At 43.3% G+C, this 17221-nt stretch overlaps 1 protein-coding gene across 1 annotated transcript; it reads left to right on the top strand.

The window, feature by feature from the left end:
- Window positions 1-531: 531 nt before the first annotated feature.
- Window positions 532-15915, top strand: abcb6 (ATP binding cassette subfamily B member 6 (Langereis blood group)). The gene is given in 20 exon segments (NM_001079175.1): window positions 532-959; window positions 2780-3320; window positions 4236-4373; window positions 4582-4765; window positions 5286-5378; window positions 5473-5665; window positions 5764-5885; window positions 6458-6567; window positions 6730-6795; window positions 7871-7996; window positions 8081-8157; window positions 8452-8515; window positions 8641-8726; window positions 8965-9022; window positions 9961-10065; window positions 10274-10448; window positions 10873-10985; window positions 11432-11526; window positions 12368-12436; window positions 13174-15915. Coding segments are annotated over 19 exon segments (2550 nt in total). The 5' UTR covers window positions 532-959; window positions 2780-2801; the 3' UTR covers window positions 13331-15915.
- Window positions 15916-17221: the final 1306 nt, after the last annotated feature.

The following is a 17221-nucleotide window of genomic DNA, read 5'->3' as shown; positions in this document are numbered from 1 at the left end:
ATCAGCAGCTCCCTCCCGCCGTGCCTTGCATTATCCCTTGAAAGCCAATTTTTTGTGAAATCCCTTATGCGGCCCAGCCTCATCCTGACTTTGCCTCCATTGGCCCCCAGGTAAATTGAGTTTGAGCCCCCTGCTGTAGGGTAATTGTTAGATACAAACTACATTACCCAGCATGCAGTGGGGCAGGCACATCAGGTTTACTAGGGGAAACAACTATGGCTAGTTTCCAAACTACAAACCCGTCAAGGCTCCAAAAAATAGGCCAAATCTGTACCTTAGCGCGTTTGTACTTCGGAAACCCCAACTTGGCAACTGTGCACTGGGGTGCAAGACCGTTTCCTTGTATTGCATATACTTAAAGCTTGAAGGTTCAGGAAGAACCCTTACTCGGCAACCTATGGCTGCCCGACCCCTGGCCAACATTGTAGCCCTCAAAAGGGCACATGAACCTGGCTCTCGCCCTGATTGGTTGAAATTGAGTAAGCCTTTCCGAATCCGCTCAGTGATTGGCTCACATCATAAGTCCTTTTAGTTTGATTGGTTCACATCGTAAGTCCTTGTAGTTTGATTGGTTTCATTGGTGACAGCGACCGGGAGTCCGCTTTGTTATTGTTTGGTGAAGGAGGTAAAAAGGCAGGGATAGAATGGAATCCCGCTGAGTCACGGTGCTGAGGGTTATACAAGCAGCCGAACCCCCAGTCCTGCTGAGTCACAGCGCAGCGCTAGGGCCCATGGGAGCAGACAGGCTTTTAGCATTCTGACTCTCCGGGCTGAAGGAGAGAGACTGAGAGACTGACTGCCGCCAATAGACTGCATCGTCTGGCTGAAAACTCCCAGGCACGGCTAGGGGAGAGACAGTTGTGTGTGAGAGACGGAGAGACAGCCTGTAGCAGCGGGTTACGGTGCCTGAGAGACCTCCCTGTTCCTGTGGGATTTGAGGCTCAGAGGAAAGGTCAAAGGTGAGTCTGGCAGCACTACCCCCCCCCCCCCACATTCTTATCCTTTACTGTTTTATTATTATTATTATTATTATTAAGCACTGACCTGAGAATAGCAAGGGAAGCCGGGCAGTCCTGTAATCTTATTTACTCCAGGGTTATACCCACCTCCCAGCCCTGTTGTGTAACTACAATTCCCACAAACCTTTCCCTGTTCTTTAAAGGGGAACTAAACCCCAAAACACACTATTTTGCCTAATGAAAGAAAATACAATCCTAAATCACTTCTCAATATACATTAAGTACAGGTTTTCACTGGGTTTTAATTGAATGCAACTGAAAACAACGTGTTGCAAATAACAAGTGGTTGTGGCTTCTGAAACAATGCCGGCTTTAATACGTAACTGCCCTGGATGGTGTTAGGGCAATGGTACATTCCATCACATGGCAATAGAGTAGTGCAGGGATCCCCAACCAGTGGCTCCAGGGCAACATGTTGCTCCCCAACCCCTTGGGTGTTGCTCTCAGTGCCCCCAAACCAGGGAGTTATTTTTGAATTCCTGACTTGGGGGCAAGTTTTGGTTGGATAAAAACAAGATTTCCTACCAAATAAAGCCCCTGTAAGCTGATAGGGTGCATAGAGGCTGCCTAATAGCCAATCACAGCCCTTATTTGGCTCCTCCATGAACTTTTATGGTGCTTGTGTTGCTCCCCAAGTCTTTTTCCATTTGGCTGTGGCTCACGAGTAAGAAAGGTTGGGGATCCCTGGTGTAGTGTATCCATAGTACATGTATGGGATCTGTTACATGGAATGCTTGGGACTGGGGGATTCCAATTAAGGGGGTTTCCTTAATATGGATCACCATACTAAGCTTATAGCGCCCACACTCCATCCCATGGATCCTATAGGAGAGACCTTTCCCATAAATCGGAGCATTCTGGATATTGGGTTTCCCCATATCTGTAATTATTTTATCGGTATAGTTTTCGGAATAACATTGATGTACGAGTGTGTGCGCCCTCAACCTAATATTGTTCTCCTACTGCAAACAAGCCGACCATGCCGCAGGTCCTTGATCTGTTGCTATTTGCTGATTCATGCCAGAAAGAGCCAATTAGAGCACGGGAAATGTGACAGTGACTCTCAGCATCAGTGGCTGCAGCCAGGAAGAAAAAAGGTTAGGTTGAGGAAGTTACAAATAACATTAGGAAAAAAAATAATAGGTTGATTATGGTCTGAAGGAACTTTTTCCCCCTCTGAGGGAAATTAGAGATGCTTCAGATGCAGGGGCGATTCTGGACATATCGCCGCCTGAGGCGGCTCCTGGATGCCACCCCCCCCCCCTGCTCCCCAGCGCTTACCTTCTGAGCACAGGAGCGGGTCCGGGGGCAGTGAGATCGCTAATGCAGAGAGCGCAATTGCGCTCTCTGCACTAGAAGAGCCGAATTTCCGGTTTAAAAACCGGAAATTCGGCTCTTAAAGTTACCAGGAGCGGCTTTTTGCTGCCCCTGGTAACTGGGGCGCTTCTGCCGCCTGAGGCTAATGGCAGAAGCGCCCCTGTTCAGATGGGGTTTTTTGCCTTCCTGTGGATCAACTAGGAGTTAGGCAGGTTATATATAGGCATTATGGTTGAACTTGATGGACATATGTTTTTTTTCAACCTAACTTACTATGATTATGTATCTGCTATAGTTTAGTTTTTAATAGTGACAGTTCCCCTTTACATCAATACCATGTGACCACAAGTTATTACTTTACTTCACTTTTAACCTTCCTAATGTCACTGAATATATAAGTGTGTTTTGCCTGTATCTATAAGCTGTTTTTCTTTTTCTTTCAGGGGCCGCTGCTCATAGTTGAAGATGGTGCGACTGGGCAGTTACTGTGAGCACAATGGCAGCATTTCCCAGGCCTGGCTGGATAGCGGCCTCTCCCCTTGCTTCTACTTTACCCTGGTCCCCTCCATGCTCCTGAGTTTCTCTTTCTTATTAGGGGCCTTACAGTCTGCCTTGTATGCCCGGCACAGCACCACCATGGAACCCAAGTACATCCCACGGTCACGTCTCTACCGCCTTCAGATAGTGCTGTCTGTGGTGCTGATACTGCAGTCTGTTATAGGCCTGATCTGGCAGGCTGCAGGCACCGATGTGGTGTATGGCTACATGATTGTGCATGGCTGCCTGTCTGTAGTGGCCTGGGGATTCAGCTTGTGGCTCCTTCATTTGGAGAGGACAAGGGCCCTAGTGAGAGAGAAGAGCCGGGGCCATGGAGTTGTGCTGTTACTATTCTGGGCACTGGCCTTTGCTGCTGAGAACCTGGCATTTATTTCATGGCAGAGTCCGAACTGGTGGTGGTTATCGAGGGATACCGTGCCACAGAAGGTAGGTCTGTTTGTCCTCACTATACTCTGTGCCTGACTTGCATAGAATATAGGCTGGGGGGCACCTAAATCAGGATAGATTCTACCACATGTTGGAAAGCTGCCTTTATAATCTTAAGGGTGAAGACACACAGAGCTATTAGTAGCAGCTACTTGTAGTGGCTACTAAAATAGACAATGCTGATCATTTACAAAAACCACACCATCAGCTTGACGCGTTTCTATGGCTTCTGAAGAAGTGGGAGTAGGCCACGAAACGCGTCAAGCTGATGGTGTGGTTTTTGTAACATGTTTTTAATGGAGATATGAAATAAAGCATTTATTATTTTTATGAAGAAGTAGTCCTGCCGTGCTCCATCCACCAACACCAACTATTCTGCCTATTAAACATGTGGGTTTGTTATTTCTTATGCTAAACAGCTCAGAACTGTGAACTGTCAAATTTGCTTCTATATTATAAGGGATAATGTACCCCCTACTGTAAATGATAAGGATATTAGCAGTCACTGAGGGGTTCTGTGCCCATATAAAGGCACAAGGCTGCAGGCTGAGTTATACAGGGAACTCTGAGTATCACTCATGTATTATAAGGGATAATGTACCCCCTACTGTAAATGATAAGGATATTAGCAGTCACTGAGGGGGTCTGTGCCCATATAAAGGCACAAGGCTGCAGGCTGAGTTATACAGGGAACTCTGAGTATCACTCATGTATTATAAGGGATAATGTACCCCCTACTGTAAATGATAAGGATATTAGCAGTCACTGAGGGGTTCTGTGCCCATATAAAGGCATAAGGCTGCAGGCTGAGTTATACAGGGAACTCTGAGTATCACTCATGTATTTATAAGGAATACCAAGGGGCTGTACCAAGTTTCTCGAAATGAGAATAGCAATCTGTTGTTTGGAATTCAGGTGCAGTTTGGCCTGTGGATTACACGGTATGTGTGCACACTCTTCCTCTTCGTACTGGGAATCCGTGCCCCAGGCAGACCACGCAAGCCTTATATTGTTCTTATAAATGAGGATGAAAGGGATGTGGAGACTTCACAAGTGAGTAGAAAGAAAAAGATGTTATTTTGATACATTGTAAGACAAGGAACGGCTCTGCTATCAAGTAAGCTACCTCCATTCTTGCCATAATCCTCATGGTCATGTGTCCTTTTTTCTGTCTTTCACCTAATTTGCTTAACTTTGTTGCTGGTTCATTTATATTCTATGTATTCAGTGTTTTATTAAATTGCATCTCTTTTGTGTTTAGCCTCTTCTGAGAGATCCAAACCAATCCACCTGGCAGGGTTTCAAAAAGAAGTTACTTCTGGTTATGCAGTACATTTGGCCACGTAGGAACATACCACTGCAGCTACTGGTGGCTCTGTGCATGGGGCTGATGGGATTGGAGCGGGCCATTAATGTCTTCGTTCCCATATATGCAAAGAAAATTGGTAAGTGCCTAAACATCTCACTCTAATATATGAACTATATAGGGATGCACCTAATCACTATTTTTGGATTCTCCCGAACCCCAAATCTTTCATGAAAGATTCAGGCAAATACCGAACTGAATCCTTCAACATGCACATAAGGTTGGGGAGGGGTGAAAGAGAACTGCGCGATTTGCACGCAGAGAACATTTTTCAACTTCCATGTTTAAGTGACAAAAGTCACGTGATTTTTGGATTTGGTTTGGCCAAGAACGTGAATTTGGCTGAATCAGAATCCTTCCTAAAAAGGCAAAATTGTGGCCGAATCTCAATCCATATCCTGGATTTTTAGCATCCCTAGAACTATAGTATGCTAATAGCAAAACAGTAGTGTCCGTAGTTGACCAATAAGAAACTTGACCAGAAGGAGCATCTCTCAGTTTAGGGAGCATCTCATCAGGGCATTAAACCCATCTCCCAGTTTAACAGCACCAACTCCAGCAGATGATATTATATATTTTATATTTTCTCTTTGTCACAGTGGATGGGCTAACAGAGGATTCTACATGGAATATACTGGCTGTGACTGTCTGTATTTACGTTCTTCTGAAGTTCCTACAAGGTGGAGGAGCAGGTAATCATGGGAGCTGCAGCCCTGACCAGTCCCCTCATACTCAAATTTACACTAGTAATATTTCATAAACTCAGTTCTCTTGCGCCCTTCCAAGGTACGACTGGGTTTCTCAGCAATTTGCGGACCTTCATGTGGATACGAGTCCAACAGTTCACCAACCGGGAGGTGCAGATCCGGCTCTTCGCCCACCTTCACTCCCTTTCCCTACGTTGGCATCTTGGTCGCAAGACGGGGGAAGTGTTACGCAGCGTGGACAGGGGAACCAGCAGTATCAACAGCCTTCTCAGGTGCTAAAATCTCTGCCTACGTAAAAAGTTATTCCAGCTAAGCAATCATGATCTTGTTATGTAATATATCTGCCCTGCTCTCGCCCTTTGTCTTCCAGTTATATTGTGTTCAGCATACTGCCCACCATTGCTGATATTATTATTGGGATTGTCTACTTCACGTCTTCCTTCAACGCCTGGTTTGGGCTCATCATTTTCGTCTGTATGACCTTGTATTTAAGTAAGTAAGATCTGATTCTAATTAACAATTTTATTTGGTGAGCTTTATCCTGTTAATGGGGGGAAAGAACTTCCTCCTTCACTTCATTACAGCCAGTTCAACTACAGCTCTTTTACTGGCTTCCTTGTCTACAGTGAAGCCCCACCCCTTTTACTTTCTGAACACTCGTTCTCTCTCCGACAATGACCTCAAAGAGTTGCCTACTGCACATGCCTGATTGATTTTAATTGTAGCAAAGGCAGTGAGCATGCCCAGTAGGCATCTTGAGGTCTTCATCGCTGAGGAGAGAGGGAGAGAGAAAGAGAGCTTCATGCTAGACAAGGAAGTCAGTAAAAGAGCTGCAATTCAGGGGATTTGTAAAATTAAAAGGCTTACTTATTCTTTAATACAGCTAGCCTTGCTAGCCCTTTTTTGAATGTCTCTAATGTATCTGCAAGTACAACCATTTGTAAGAGAGAATTCCACTTCTTCATACTGTCTTTATGGTTGGACATGTTAATAAATTCCATGTGCACATAGCTATTTAAAGGGCAAAACATCCAGCCTATTTACTTATCATCTGCCCCTTGCAGCTCTGACCATCATTATCACCGAATGGAGAACCAAGTATCGTCGGGAGATGAATACCAGGGACAATGAAGCCAAATCCCGTGCTGTAGACTCCTTGCTGAACTTTGAAACGGTAACCAAGCAGTTCTTATTTGTATAAGGCAATACAGTAAACACTGTGTAACCTGTCTGTTATAGCAGCTGTAATATACAGAACACCCCATGTTATAAATACCATAGTAGTAAATCCATCCCCTCCCTGTCTTTACTGTATCTCCTATCTGTTCTGTTACAGGTGAAGTACTATAATGCAGAAGGCTATGAAGTGGGCAGATTTAATGATTCAATTATGAAATATCAGGTGAGTAACTTACAGTATGTTTCTACGTTTCTATGCCTACAACCTCAACAAAACACACATAATTAAATAGGACATTCTGTTTTTTAAAGCACATTCCAAATGTTATTGAAATTGAATATGTTCATATGTCTCTGCACTGAACCCATTGTAAATATTGAATTTTATTGACTCCCCTCCTACTGTGCTTCAGGCAGGAACACACCCATCACTTAAATCATAGGGAGCTCCAATAAAGGGGACATTTTTACAGATAGTATTAATTTTTAGACCTAAGTGAAACCAGCACTACATATTATTCCGAATTGCTTACAAGACAAGAGCTTTTTTTTTTCTTTATCCAATTTGACTCCAGGAAGCACCTACCCATCAAAAAAGATTGTTTGTCTATGAACAAAGCCGTCCCAGGATAAGTGTTCTACCTTAACCATAAACCCAGCCTCCCTAGCGCATAGCATTTCCATCAGGGTTGGTCTGGGGGGGGGCAGGGCCCACCGGGGCTCCCGCCCCAGGGGCCCTATCCCCCCGCAGGGTCCCCCACCTGACGTTCTCCCTTGAATTCGCATAAATAATGCGTCAGGGGAGGAATGGTCGGGCAGGGGGAGCGCCAGCAAGGGTCGGACTGAGCAGCCGGGACACCGGGAAAAATGCCCATTAATTCAGCTTAAATTTTGCATCAGTGCAGCCTCCTCAGCTCAGGTTCTGTATGGCCTCCATATCAATTTATCCAGGCCCAGACTGGCAATCTGTTGCCATAGACAGTCACTATTTTTTGGTCTGGAGGGGAAGGGCTGTTTGGGCCTCTGTGTACTTAAAAAGCCTGGGCCTTTTTGAATTTCACTGCAGACCTAAACATATTCTTTACATCTGCCTCCTTAGCCTCAAAACCTTTTTATGGGCAGCCAGTCTACCCCTAAACACAATCTCCTAAACAGCAAAGCGTGCTTATCAGGGTAGGAGTGCAGTCTTCCATCTGCCTAAACCTCTCCACCCCTGTAGCCTCCCCAGCAGCACAGTCTTTGCATTGTTGCAGCCTTTCCACCAGTGTAACCTCCTCTATTGCATTTGTTACCTATAGGTTTCTGAATGGAAAGTTAATGCTTCGCTTGCCATGCTGAACCAAACCCAGAATCTTATCATTGGACTTGGGCTGCTGGCTGGGTCTCTACTTTGTGCATACTTTGTAACTGAAAATAAGTTTAAGGTGAGTAAACAAGGACCTTTGAAATGGGATCATTATGTGAAATATATGCACTTACCTAAATATTCCTTACTTTGTTACACACAGGTGGGCGACTATGTGCTCTTCGGAACATATATTATCCAGCTGTATACACCCTTGAACTGGTTTGGCACATACTACAGGTAAGCCATGGGGTGTCAGGGCTGCAGTTGTATTTTTTGGTAGGGTTTCAAATATTCAGGAAAATGAGCAGCTTTAATGTATGAATTGAAGATTGAAAGAGATTATCAGTCAGGACCCCTCTGGGCTCCCTTAACTGTCAGAGGGTCTGCCATCCCTACTGTTACACCCTTTAAGCCATTGTCTGCTTTGTAGTTGTTTTGGTGATGTTTTATCCCTGTATCAGTAATACCTCTGATCTCAATGTTTTATGCCGAAAAGCTATTTTTTTTTTTTTTTTTTCTTCTCTTTTCTAGGATGATTCAGAGTTCTTTCATTGATATGGAGAATATGTTTGAACTCTTCAATGAAGACCAGGAGGTAGGTTTGCAGCCGTAACTATCTTGATCTGGAGATTAAATTGTAAAGGGTTCTATGGATATGTAGGGCCACTCAGTTCTTCAGTCTAGCAGATGAAGCAATGTCTCCATTTCTCTTTACTCCAGGTGAAGGATGCAGTAAATGCCCCAGCTCTCATGTTCCGCTCTGGAAAGATAGAGTTTGAGAATGTCCATTTCAGCTATCTGGATGGGTATGTATATTCCTCGGGGATGTTATTCTCTCCCATTTTTAAAATGTAGTTTGTAGACGAACTCGGGCTTCTTGCTGGACCGTATCCATCTTAGGTGCAGGGGCAAAAACTGCATTTTTTTTTTTTTTACTAGGGGATGTGCTAATAAACCTTAGAGTAGCAAACTTATTAGACATACAGTATGTGTATATTGCATACAAGTTGTATCTTCTTATCCTTTGTCTCTTTCCCTGACTAGTAAAGAAATACTACGGGATATATCATTTACAGTAATGCCAGGACAGAGTATAGCACTGGTAAGTATTAAATAAAATGATTCCATTGACTTATATTGAATGTGTTTCTGAGTTGTACATACAGTGTCAGTGAGAAGATACTGTGAATTGCTGCTTAGGCTCAAGATATCATCACTGAGTCCAGTCCTCTTCTTCTTCTGATCATTCCCCTCTATAAATAAAGTTCAATAACCTGGAGCATATGCCTCCATAGACCTCTTAAAGGAGACATATCATGTGAAAATCAAAAATATGCCAGTACATAATACAGAAGAGATGTGCTTTAAAAAGTAGTGTTTTCGACTGGTTTATTAAAACTTCAGTTCAGTTCACTAGCAATGCAGCCCCCCGTGAGACGTGAAAAAACTAAGCAAGGGGGGCGGCATCAACTTGGCCGCCATAGACGGCTGGGACCTCTAAGGCAACGCTGCCTACTAGCCCCACCCATCTCTTCCACTTCCTGCTGCTTCCTTTCCCAGGCTGTGCAGCGGAGCCAGTGGCACTCAGCCCACTGCACTGTAGGAAAGGAACCAATCAGTAGCTAGCCTCACCTGATAGGGAACCAAAGCCTGACTATACTTGTATGACTGCCGGGCTGTGATTGGCTATCTCCCTCCTACTGTGCTTCTGGCAGGGACCATTAGGACACGCCCACCCCTCATTTAAAACACTGACAGCAACCATAGCAGATCAATAGGGAGCTTCAATAGGGGAGCCATTTTTAAAGATATTTATTTTTTGTCCCAAAGTGAAACCAGCACCATATATTATACATAACTACCTACAAGACTGGATGGGGTTTTTAGTTATGCTATTACTTTTAAGGTTAGAATAGGACCTGAAGGAATCAATGGCAGGATAATGCAGATAAGAGACCTAGCTGCTGTGTTTAATGACAATAAGAGGAAGTTTGGATATAAATGTTACATTAAATGTTACAAGATGATTCTGTTCTTCAGGTGGGTCCATCTGGTTCTGGGAAAAGCACCATTATACGCCTCCTGTTCCGCTTTTATGATGTCAAAGGAGGTACTATTAAGGTTGATGGTCAGGACATTTCCACGGTAAGTCTCTTATGGGTAAAATGATCTATTGCCAGTAAGTCATAATACGGTAGCCTATTCCTCATACTGTAGAAAGGAAGTTACCAAGCTTAAGGTGCTTCCCCTAACCATACAATATTGGCTCGTGTTTGGGACTTGTTTCCTTTAGTATTTGGACCTCTGTCGATGTTAATGCTGAGCTTGCAAATCCCTACTCCTGTGCTTGTAGGTCCGGCAGGAATCACTACGCTCTCACATTGGGGTGGTACCTCAGGACACGGTGCTATTTAATGATACAATTCGGAACAACATACGCTATGGGCGGGTCAGTGCCACAGATGATGAAGTGGAGGAAGCTGCAGCTGCTGCTGATATACATGAACGCATTCTTTCTTTCCGCGATGGTGAGAATCCCTTTGCTGGTTTCCCTATGATTGGTTTCTATACAATTTCTGTAAAATACATGGTTATGGGTTGTCCTTGATCACTGTAGTGTTTCTTAATACAAGTAGGCACCCTACATTATCCATGGAGTGCAGGAGGCAGAGGTTGAGGCCCCATGACATTTAAATATAGTGTATAGGGATAACTATTAGTTGGGTATAGAACTATCACTGGCTAGTGTTTATGGGAAACCCCCTTGTTGGACAAGGGTCTCACTTGACATTCCCAGTTGTGTGCTTAGGTACATTGAAACTGTTTTTGTTGTCAAGGGTCAGTGACCCCTACATCCAGAGGCATATTTGAAACATTCTACATTCAGTGCTGGGAAATGTGTCAGTGTTGTGTAAATAAAGACAATAATATGTGATCATGTTACATTTGTAGGATATGACACACAGACTGGAGAGCGAGGACTGAAGCTGAGTGGAGGAGAGAAGCAGCGGGTCGCTATAGCTCGAACCATTCTGAAAGCGCCACAGATTATCCTACTGGATGAGGTAATTTCTGGGTTATATTCATCGCCAAGCTGGCAGCTCTCCAGCTGGCATAAAGGTTGCCTACCTGCACTTGCAGTTCAGCTAAAGCTTTAAAGCACAGTATCAGTCCATGATGTGATTAAGGCCAATAGGCCAGAAGGTTGCCTAGGTTCTATACATACAGGCCTAGGTTCTATACATACCGGCTTCTGTGTGCATCTAGTCTCCTGAATGGGAGACCTGTTCTTTGCATAAGGGTTGCTGGATTGTATACACACATTGCATAATACACACCTTGACCTTGTAACACACGAGTAAAAGTTCCATTTTTCAAGGCACCTCACCCTCAATAAAGGATACAAATACCTATGTGTACATAGCCATGTAATAATTAGGTGTTAGTCTAATAATGTTTCTCTCTTCTGCTATTTAGCTTGATGTTACATTTTACTCCCATTCCCACACAGGCCACCTCTGCCCTGGACACTGAAACAGAGAGAAATATCCAGGCATCTCTGGCCAAAGTCTGTGCTAATCGGACAACTATTGTGGTTGCCCATAGGTAAGTTCTCCTCAGCCAACCTGATGCCCAAACAAATGAAACAAGCGAATCTTTTCCCCAATATGCCCACCTTGGTTGGGCAATATTGTGCTAATGCCCTAGGGCCAAACAATTGCATTACAAGGAAGGGGATGTGAAAACTCCAAGTGAGAACTGCATCAGTGAGCCGATGTGGTCCTTGATTCATCAGAAAAATCAAGCCTGCCCGATCAACATCTTGTTGATTTTTGGCCAGATGTTGGTCGGGGAGGCCTGCTGTAAGGCCCCATACATGGGCAGATAAGCTGCCAAATCAGTTTGAAGGATCCAAATCAGCAGCTTAAGTCTGCCCTTGTATGGCCACCCTAAGGGTACACAGGGAGACTTGCGAGTCTTTTTCGGTGATTTCGAGAAATCGCGCCGCCGCGTGTGCCATCCCGCCAGCGACTTACATGTTCGCTGGTGGGATGGCAACTCTGGGAGATTAGTCGCCCGCGAACAGGGAGTTTTGTCGCGGGCGACTAATCTCCCCGTGTGCCAGAGCCCTTAGGGTGAAGACACACTAGTAGCAGCTACTTTTTTATGGCTATTAAATGCCAGAAAATCCCCTGCCATAGACAATACTGAGAATTGCCTCTGCTAAAACACACGTAGAGACAGTTATCAGTAAATGATCAGCATTGTCTATTTTAGTAGCCACAAGAAGTAGTTGTTACTAGTAGCTCCATGTGTCTTCACCCTTAGAATGGCTAAAGAAACTACGAGGAACAATGTAATAGAAAGCAACCTATTTGATTTTTTTTTCATGTTTACTTTCAATTTTTTTTACATTTTAACCTTATATATTTTTTCTTTTTTCCAGGCTTTCGACTGTAATAAATTCCGATCAGATCCTTGTACTGAAAGAAGGGCAGATAGTAGAACGTGGGAGGTAAATACTCTTACAGCATCTCTCAAAAACCAGTATAACTATGAAAAACTATATAAAATATCTTGGTTTGTTTTTTTTCCAAATTCATCATTAAGTATAGTAAATTTCCAGCAGCTGATAATTACTAGTAACCTGTGATACTCAATACAGGCTCTTGGCCCTGAGTTTGGGCAAAATTTGGTAAATTTTTGGCAAGTCATGTCATATAAATTCCAAACTCCATTTACCGTTAACTCTCTGTATACAAATTTCATCTGCTAAGAATGCTATATGGTGTCTTTATGTGATATAGCATCACAAATAGAATACTGAATACATAAAGGATTGTTAGCCAATGGAATTATGTATGTATGTAGTAGTAGTAGTAGTAGTAGTAGTAGTATAAGCAAATGTACATTTCCATTCGTCTAAAATGTTATCTATTCTATTTGCTAAAATTGTCTAAAGTTCTAAATTCTATATAAATTCTCAGTTTCATTTGCCAACGATGCTATATAAATTCTAAATTGGTTATTTTATTATCCTGTAATAGAACACCCAGCCAATCCCCAATTATGCCAAAGCTCCACCCGTTATCTACCCAAGCCCCCATATTCTTAACCCCTTTTGTAATCTGCAGTACCCCACATGATGGCAGCCCTGCCATTCACTAACAAAGCCACATAGATTCTAGATTCTGTTTGCTTGCTATATAAAAGCCAAGGTGCTCACCATCATTTATTTCTTTTACTTTGTAGACACGAAGAACTCCTACTTAAAGGGGGAGTCTATGCTGGAATGTGGCAGAAGCAACAGAGCGGCAGCGAATCTTCCTCAGACTCTGATTCTGAAAGAAAAGATCGGACCTCAGAGAAATTGCAGCCCCCCAAAGCAACACCAAGAAGAGGCCATTAACCGAGATGTATTAATTGAAGCGGGGTCCTAAAAAAGGGGAAAACCAGAGACTTAATGCAACCACCGCCCAGGTTGCACTAGATGTGCTGATCTTGGGCTTCCTCAGTACAAAGCTCTCTTTCTGCTACAGAATGTCTCCAAAGCTAGGGTTGCTCTATTTGTCCTATTAGCAGTAGGTCTGCAATGACTAGCCATACAGCTAGCAGTCAGCACCTTACCCCTATAGCTTTCAATTTGGGTGCATGGCCCTCCATTGTCACCTTATAAGGCCAAGCAATATGGACATCCCACACAAATTTTTAATTGGAAAAAAATGCCTTTATTGGTAACATTGTGGGACAGACCATGAACCGTGACAATTCAGGCTTTTATTTAGAGCCAAAAAGCAAAGCTCTCCGTCTGTTCTCATGAACCAACCCCTTCCAGATTCCACAGCCAAAGAAATCTCCTTGTGTTTTGTGGATCTCACCCAGATCCAGGTGAAACAGGTCCATATGAACAGTGGATTTCCCAGGACTGCAGCCCTTTGGTATAAATCCATATAAGACAAAGCCAAATGCACAGCGAAACAACATTTCCTCCAATAAGAGGAGACTCACTGGATGCGTCTAAGAAACTCAGGGTTAGATAACAGCACTTGCACCAGCTGTGAGAGGGCACAGCTATTTCTAAGCTACATTTTTTAGAATATAGATTGTTGTTTTGAAATATCAATATGGTGTTTGGGTGGGGAAAATGAGTATTTATTCTGATGCAGTAATCCTCTGATTTGTAGTTCAACAGCATCTGGCCAAATCCAGTATGGACATCCCTGTTCCACAGTGTGAATTACTGCTAATGAATGGCAGTATTTGTTTATATGTAAGGTGTGTGTTTTACGTATTCTCTTATACCACCTGAGAGAAGGGGGCAGAGCCACTAATATTCGTGTAAAGCCTCCGTCCATTTAAACCATCTTTAAACGTTCAAGTTTATCCCCCACCATCCCTTATTATGGGACACTAGGGGGTAGCCCTGTAATTAGGGAACCACTGAGTTATACCATGTAACACCGCCCAATGAGAAGAAATCATTTATAAAGTGGATATGAATGGAATAAGCAATGACAATAGGGGAACTCCACCCTGTTATAAAATCTAACTTCTTTTACCCATAGGCATTAGCAACCTCTCTCAGATACATTACAAACCTCTCTATAAGAGATGGACATACCTTAAAGCTGGCCATACACGTTATGATTTTTAAAAGATCTTTTTATTATTGTAGGACCAAGCTTATCCTGAAACGCTTGTTTAAAAGTATGACTTGTTCATCATCGTAAAACCAACCATTTCAAGCAATAGGAAGTTAGGAAACTACCCGCTTGCTCCTACTAACTATTGGACAATGGGCAAATTTCATTAAAAATTTTCAAACCTGTCCGATCGTTTTTTGAACAATATCGGATGAAAAATCTCTATATTTGCAGTTGTTCGGTGCCCACTGATCTTACAATAATTTGTTGGATCGCTCTAAAATTGTTCATTAGGGAGAGAAAAATCTTAATGTGTATGGCCACCTTAAATGTGTGGAATGCAAGGGTTCTGTTCTGTGACTGGAACAAAGTTGCATTGCAAACATCATACCTGCGCCTGAGCTGCATCTGGGCACGTGTACTGGTATTTTTTTAAACCTATAATTGCCCCCCATTCTGCACACACAAGGCACAGCACCCTTGCCCACCAGTGAAAATGGCTCTTCATACCCATTTTCACCAACCAGAGCAATGGCTGAGACTGTGTTATCCAATGCAGGGCAGTTTGATTTAGAAATCACTGTCCTAGTTACCCTTTAAAAGGCAGCAAAGATTTTATACATTAAAGTGAAATGTATAAATAGGTGTAGAATCTCCATGAACAGTACCTGTACTTGAGAGCAGCGTCGGACTGGCCCTCCTAGTTAACTTTTAGTATGTTACAGAATGGCCAGTTCTGTGCCTTCTTCTTCTGACTTATTACAACTTTCAAATGGGGGTCACTGACCCCGGCAGACAAAAAAAACTATTGCTCTGTGAGGCTCCAATTTTATTGTTAGTGTAATTTTTTATAACTTATTTTTCTGTTCAGGTCCTCTCCTATTTATACAACAGTCTCTCATTCAAGCCAATAATTTCGACCCAAGCTGCTGAAATTCCAAACTGGAGAACTGCTGAACAAAAAAGGGATATAATTAAAAAAAAACTTGAAATAAAAAAAATGAAGACCAATTGCAAATTGTCTCAGACTATTACTCTCTACATTATGCAAAGGTGACCAACCCCTTTATAAATGGTATGGCTCTCAGGCTGATGGGGATTGTCCTTTGGAGAGGGGGTCCTATTACAGAAAGATTACTGGCACCCTAATAATCCAGTCGGGCCCTGCTCAAGATGTTTCTATGGGGGTGTCTTGGAAATGTGAGGCAGAATGTATGTGATTGCAGCTGACTGACTGATGAACCTGCTCCCCAAAGCTGCAGGATACATGGGGATGTAATTAATTACATTTGTGCCGCCATATTTATTACTGAATTTTCTTGGATAACAAATAAACGATCTTTTTCTATGATCTGGGCATGTTGTGTGTGATTTGCCTCGGTGCCTGGGAGTAAGGGCTTGTGGGAAGGGGTTCCGGGAAGGACTTGTGTGTTTATTTCTTCTGCGTCCCTCCATGTCAGTACACATGGGTAGCATCGCCCCTCCCACACAGGAGGTAGGACCTATACCAAGCCAATTAAAATTAATCGTGCCCTATAAGACCACCTGACTTCCTCCTCACCACTGTTATTTTTTGTCCTACCAGACAGGTAGGTAGGATCTCCTTGGACTTCTTCATGTTGCATCAGCGCTTGTTGGGTCTTCTTTTGGTAGGTGTACACAGTTGTCCATTCTTTTTTGAGCTGCTCCCATTGAGCTGTGGAGTAGATGCTTGCAGGTGACAAGCTTTATTTTCTAGTGCAACTGTTTGGGGCTTAGGGTCAGTTCCTTAGCCCCAGCACTAGTGAGTTTATTATCCTAGTTGTTGCCAGTTTCTGGTGTGGTTTTTCTGGCCTGCTGGCTGTGCTAGGGTAGTGATAGTACTGAGCTGGTTTTGCCAGGATTATGGTTTTCTGCAGTGAGCATCTGGGTCTTGTGAAAGGCCCTCTGGTCTGTGAGGGAACCCTTGTTGCAGGGAATGGACATTTATTGTTCTGGCTTGCTTTTCTCTCATTATGTTAATTGCAGTAGTTGGAAATTTCACCCTTGGTTGTCAGCCACTTACCAATACCTTGGGGGGGATTGTTGTTGTTCTTTTGGTTGTTCAGCATTCTTGTCTTATTTCCAGGGATTCCTTAGTGTCCCTAGTTCCTCTACGGGATGTTGGCCTTGCATTTGGCATTACTAGCTCTTTTGGGCTTTGTACCTTTTTGTTTCCCACCCCTTACTGCTTGTGGGGCATAGCTTGGTAGATCCCATGTGTACTGACATGGAGGGACGCAGAAGAAAAGGAGAATTTTACTTACCTTCTTGACGTAAATTCTATTTCTTCTAGTCCCGACATGTCAGTACAGGTTTCCCATCCCAATTTTGCTTCCTGTACTGCTATGGCAAATGTATAACAGTGGTGAGGCGGAAGTCAGGTAGTCTTATAGGGCAGGATTCATTTTAATTGGCTTGGTATAGGTCCTACCTCCTGTGTGGGAGGGTACCCATGTGTACTGACATGTCGGGACTAGAAGAAATAGAATTTATGTCAAGAAGGTAAGTAAAATTCTCCTTTTATTGTAGTTCTAGAACAGCGGTTCTCAGCCTGGGGGTTGGGACCCCTTTGGGGGGGTCGCTTAAGACCATTGGAAAACACATATTTCCGATGGTCTTAGGAATAATTTTATGGT

The sequence above is a fragment of the Xenopus tropicalis genome, chromosome 9 (assembly GCF_000004195.4).
Source record: "Xenopus tropicalis strain Nigerian chromosome 9, UCB_Xtro_10.0, whole genome shotgun sequence".
NCBI classification, from domain to species: domain Eukaryota; kingdom Metazoa; phylum Chordata; class Amphibia; order Anura; family Pipidae; genus Xenopus; species Xenopus tropicalis.
Note: the sequence above shows the minus strand (reverse complement) of the source record. Positions and strands in the feature narration are given on the sequence as shown.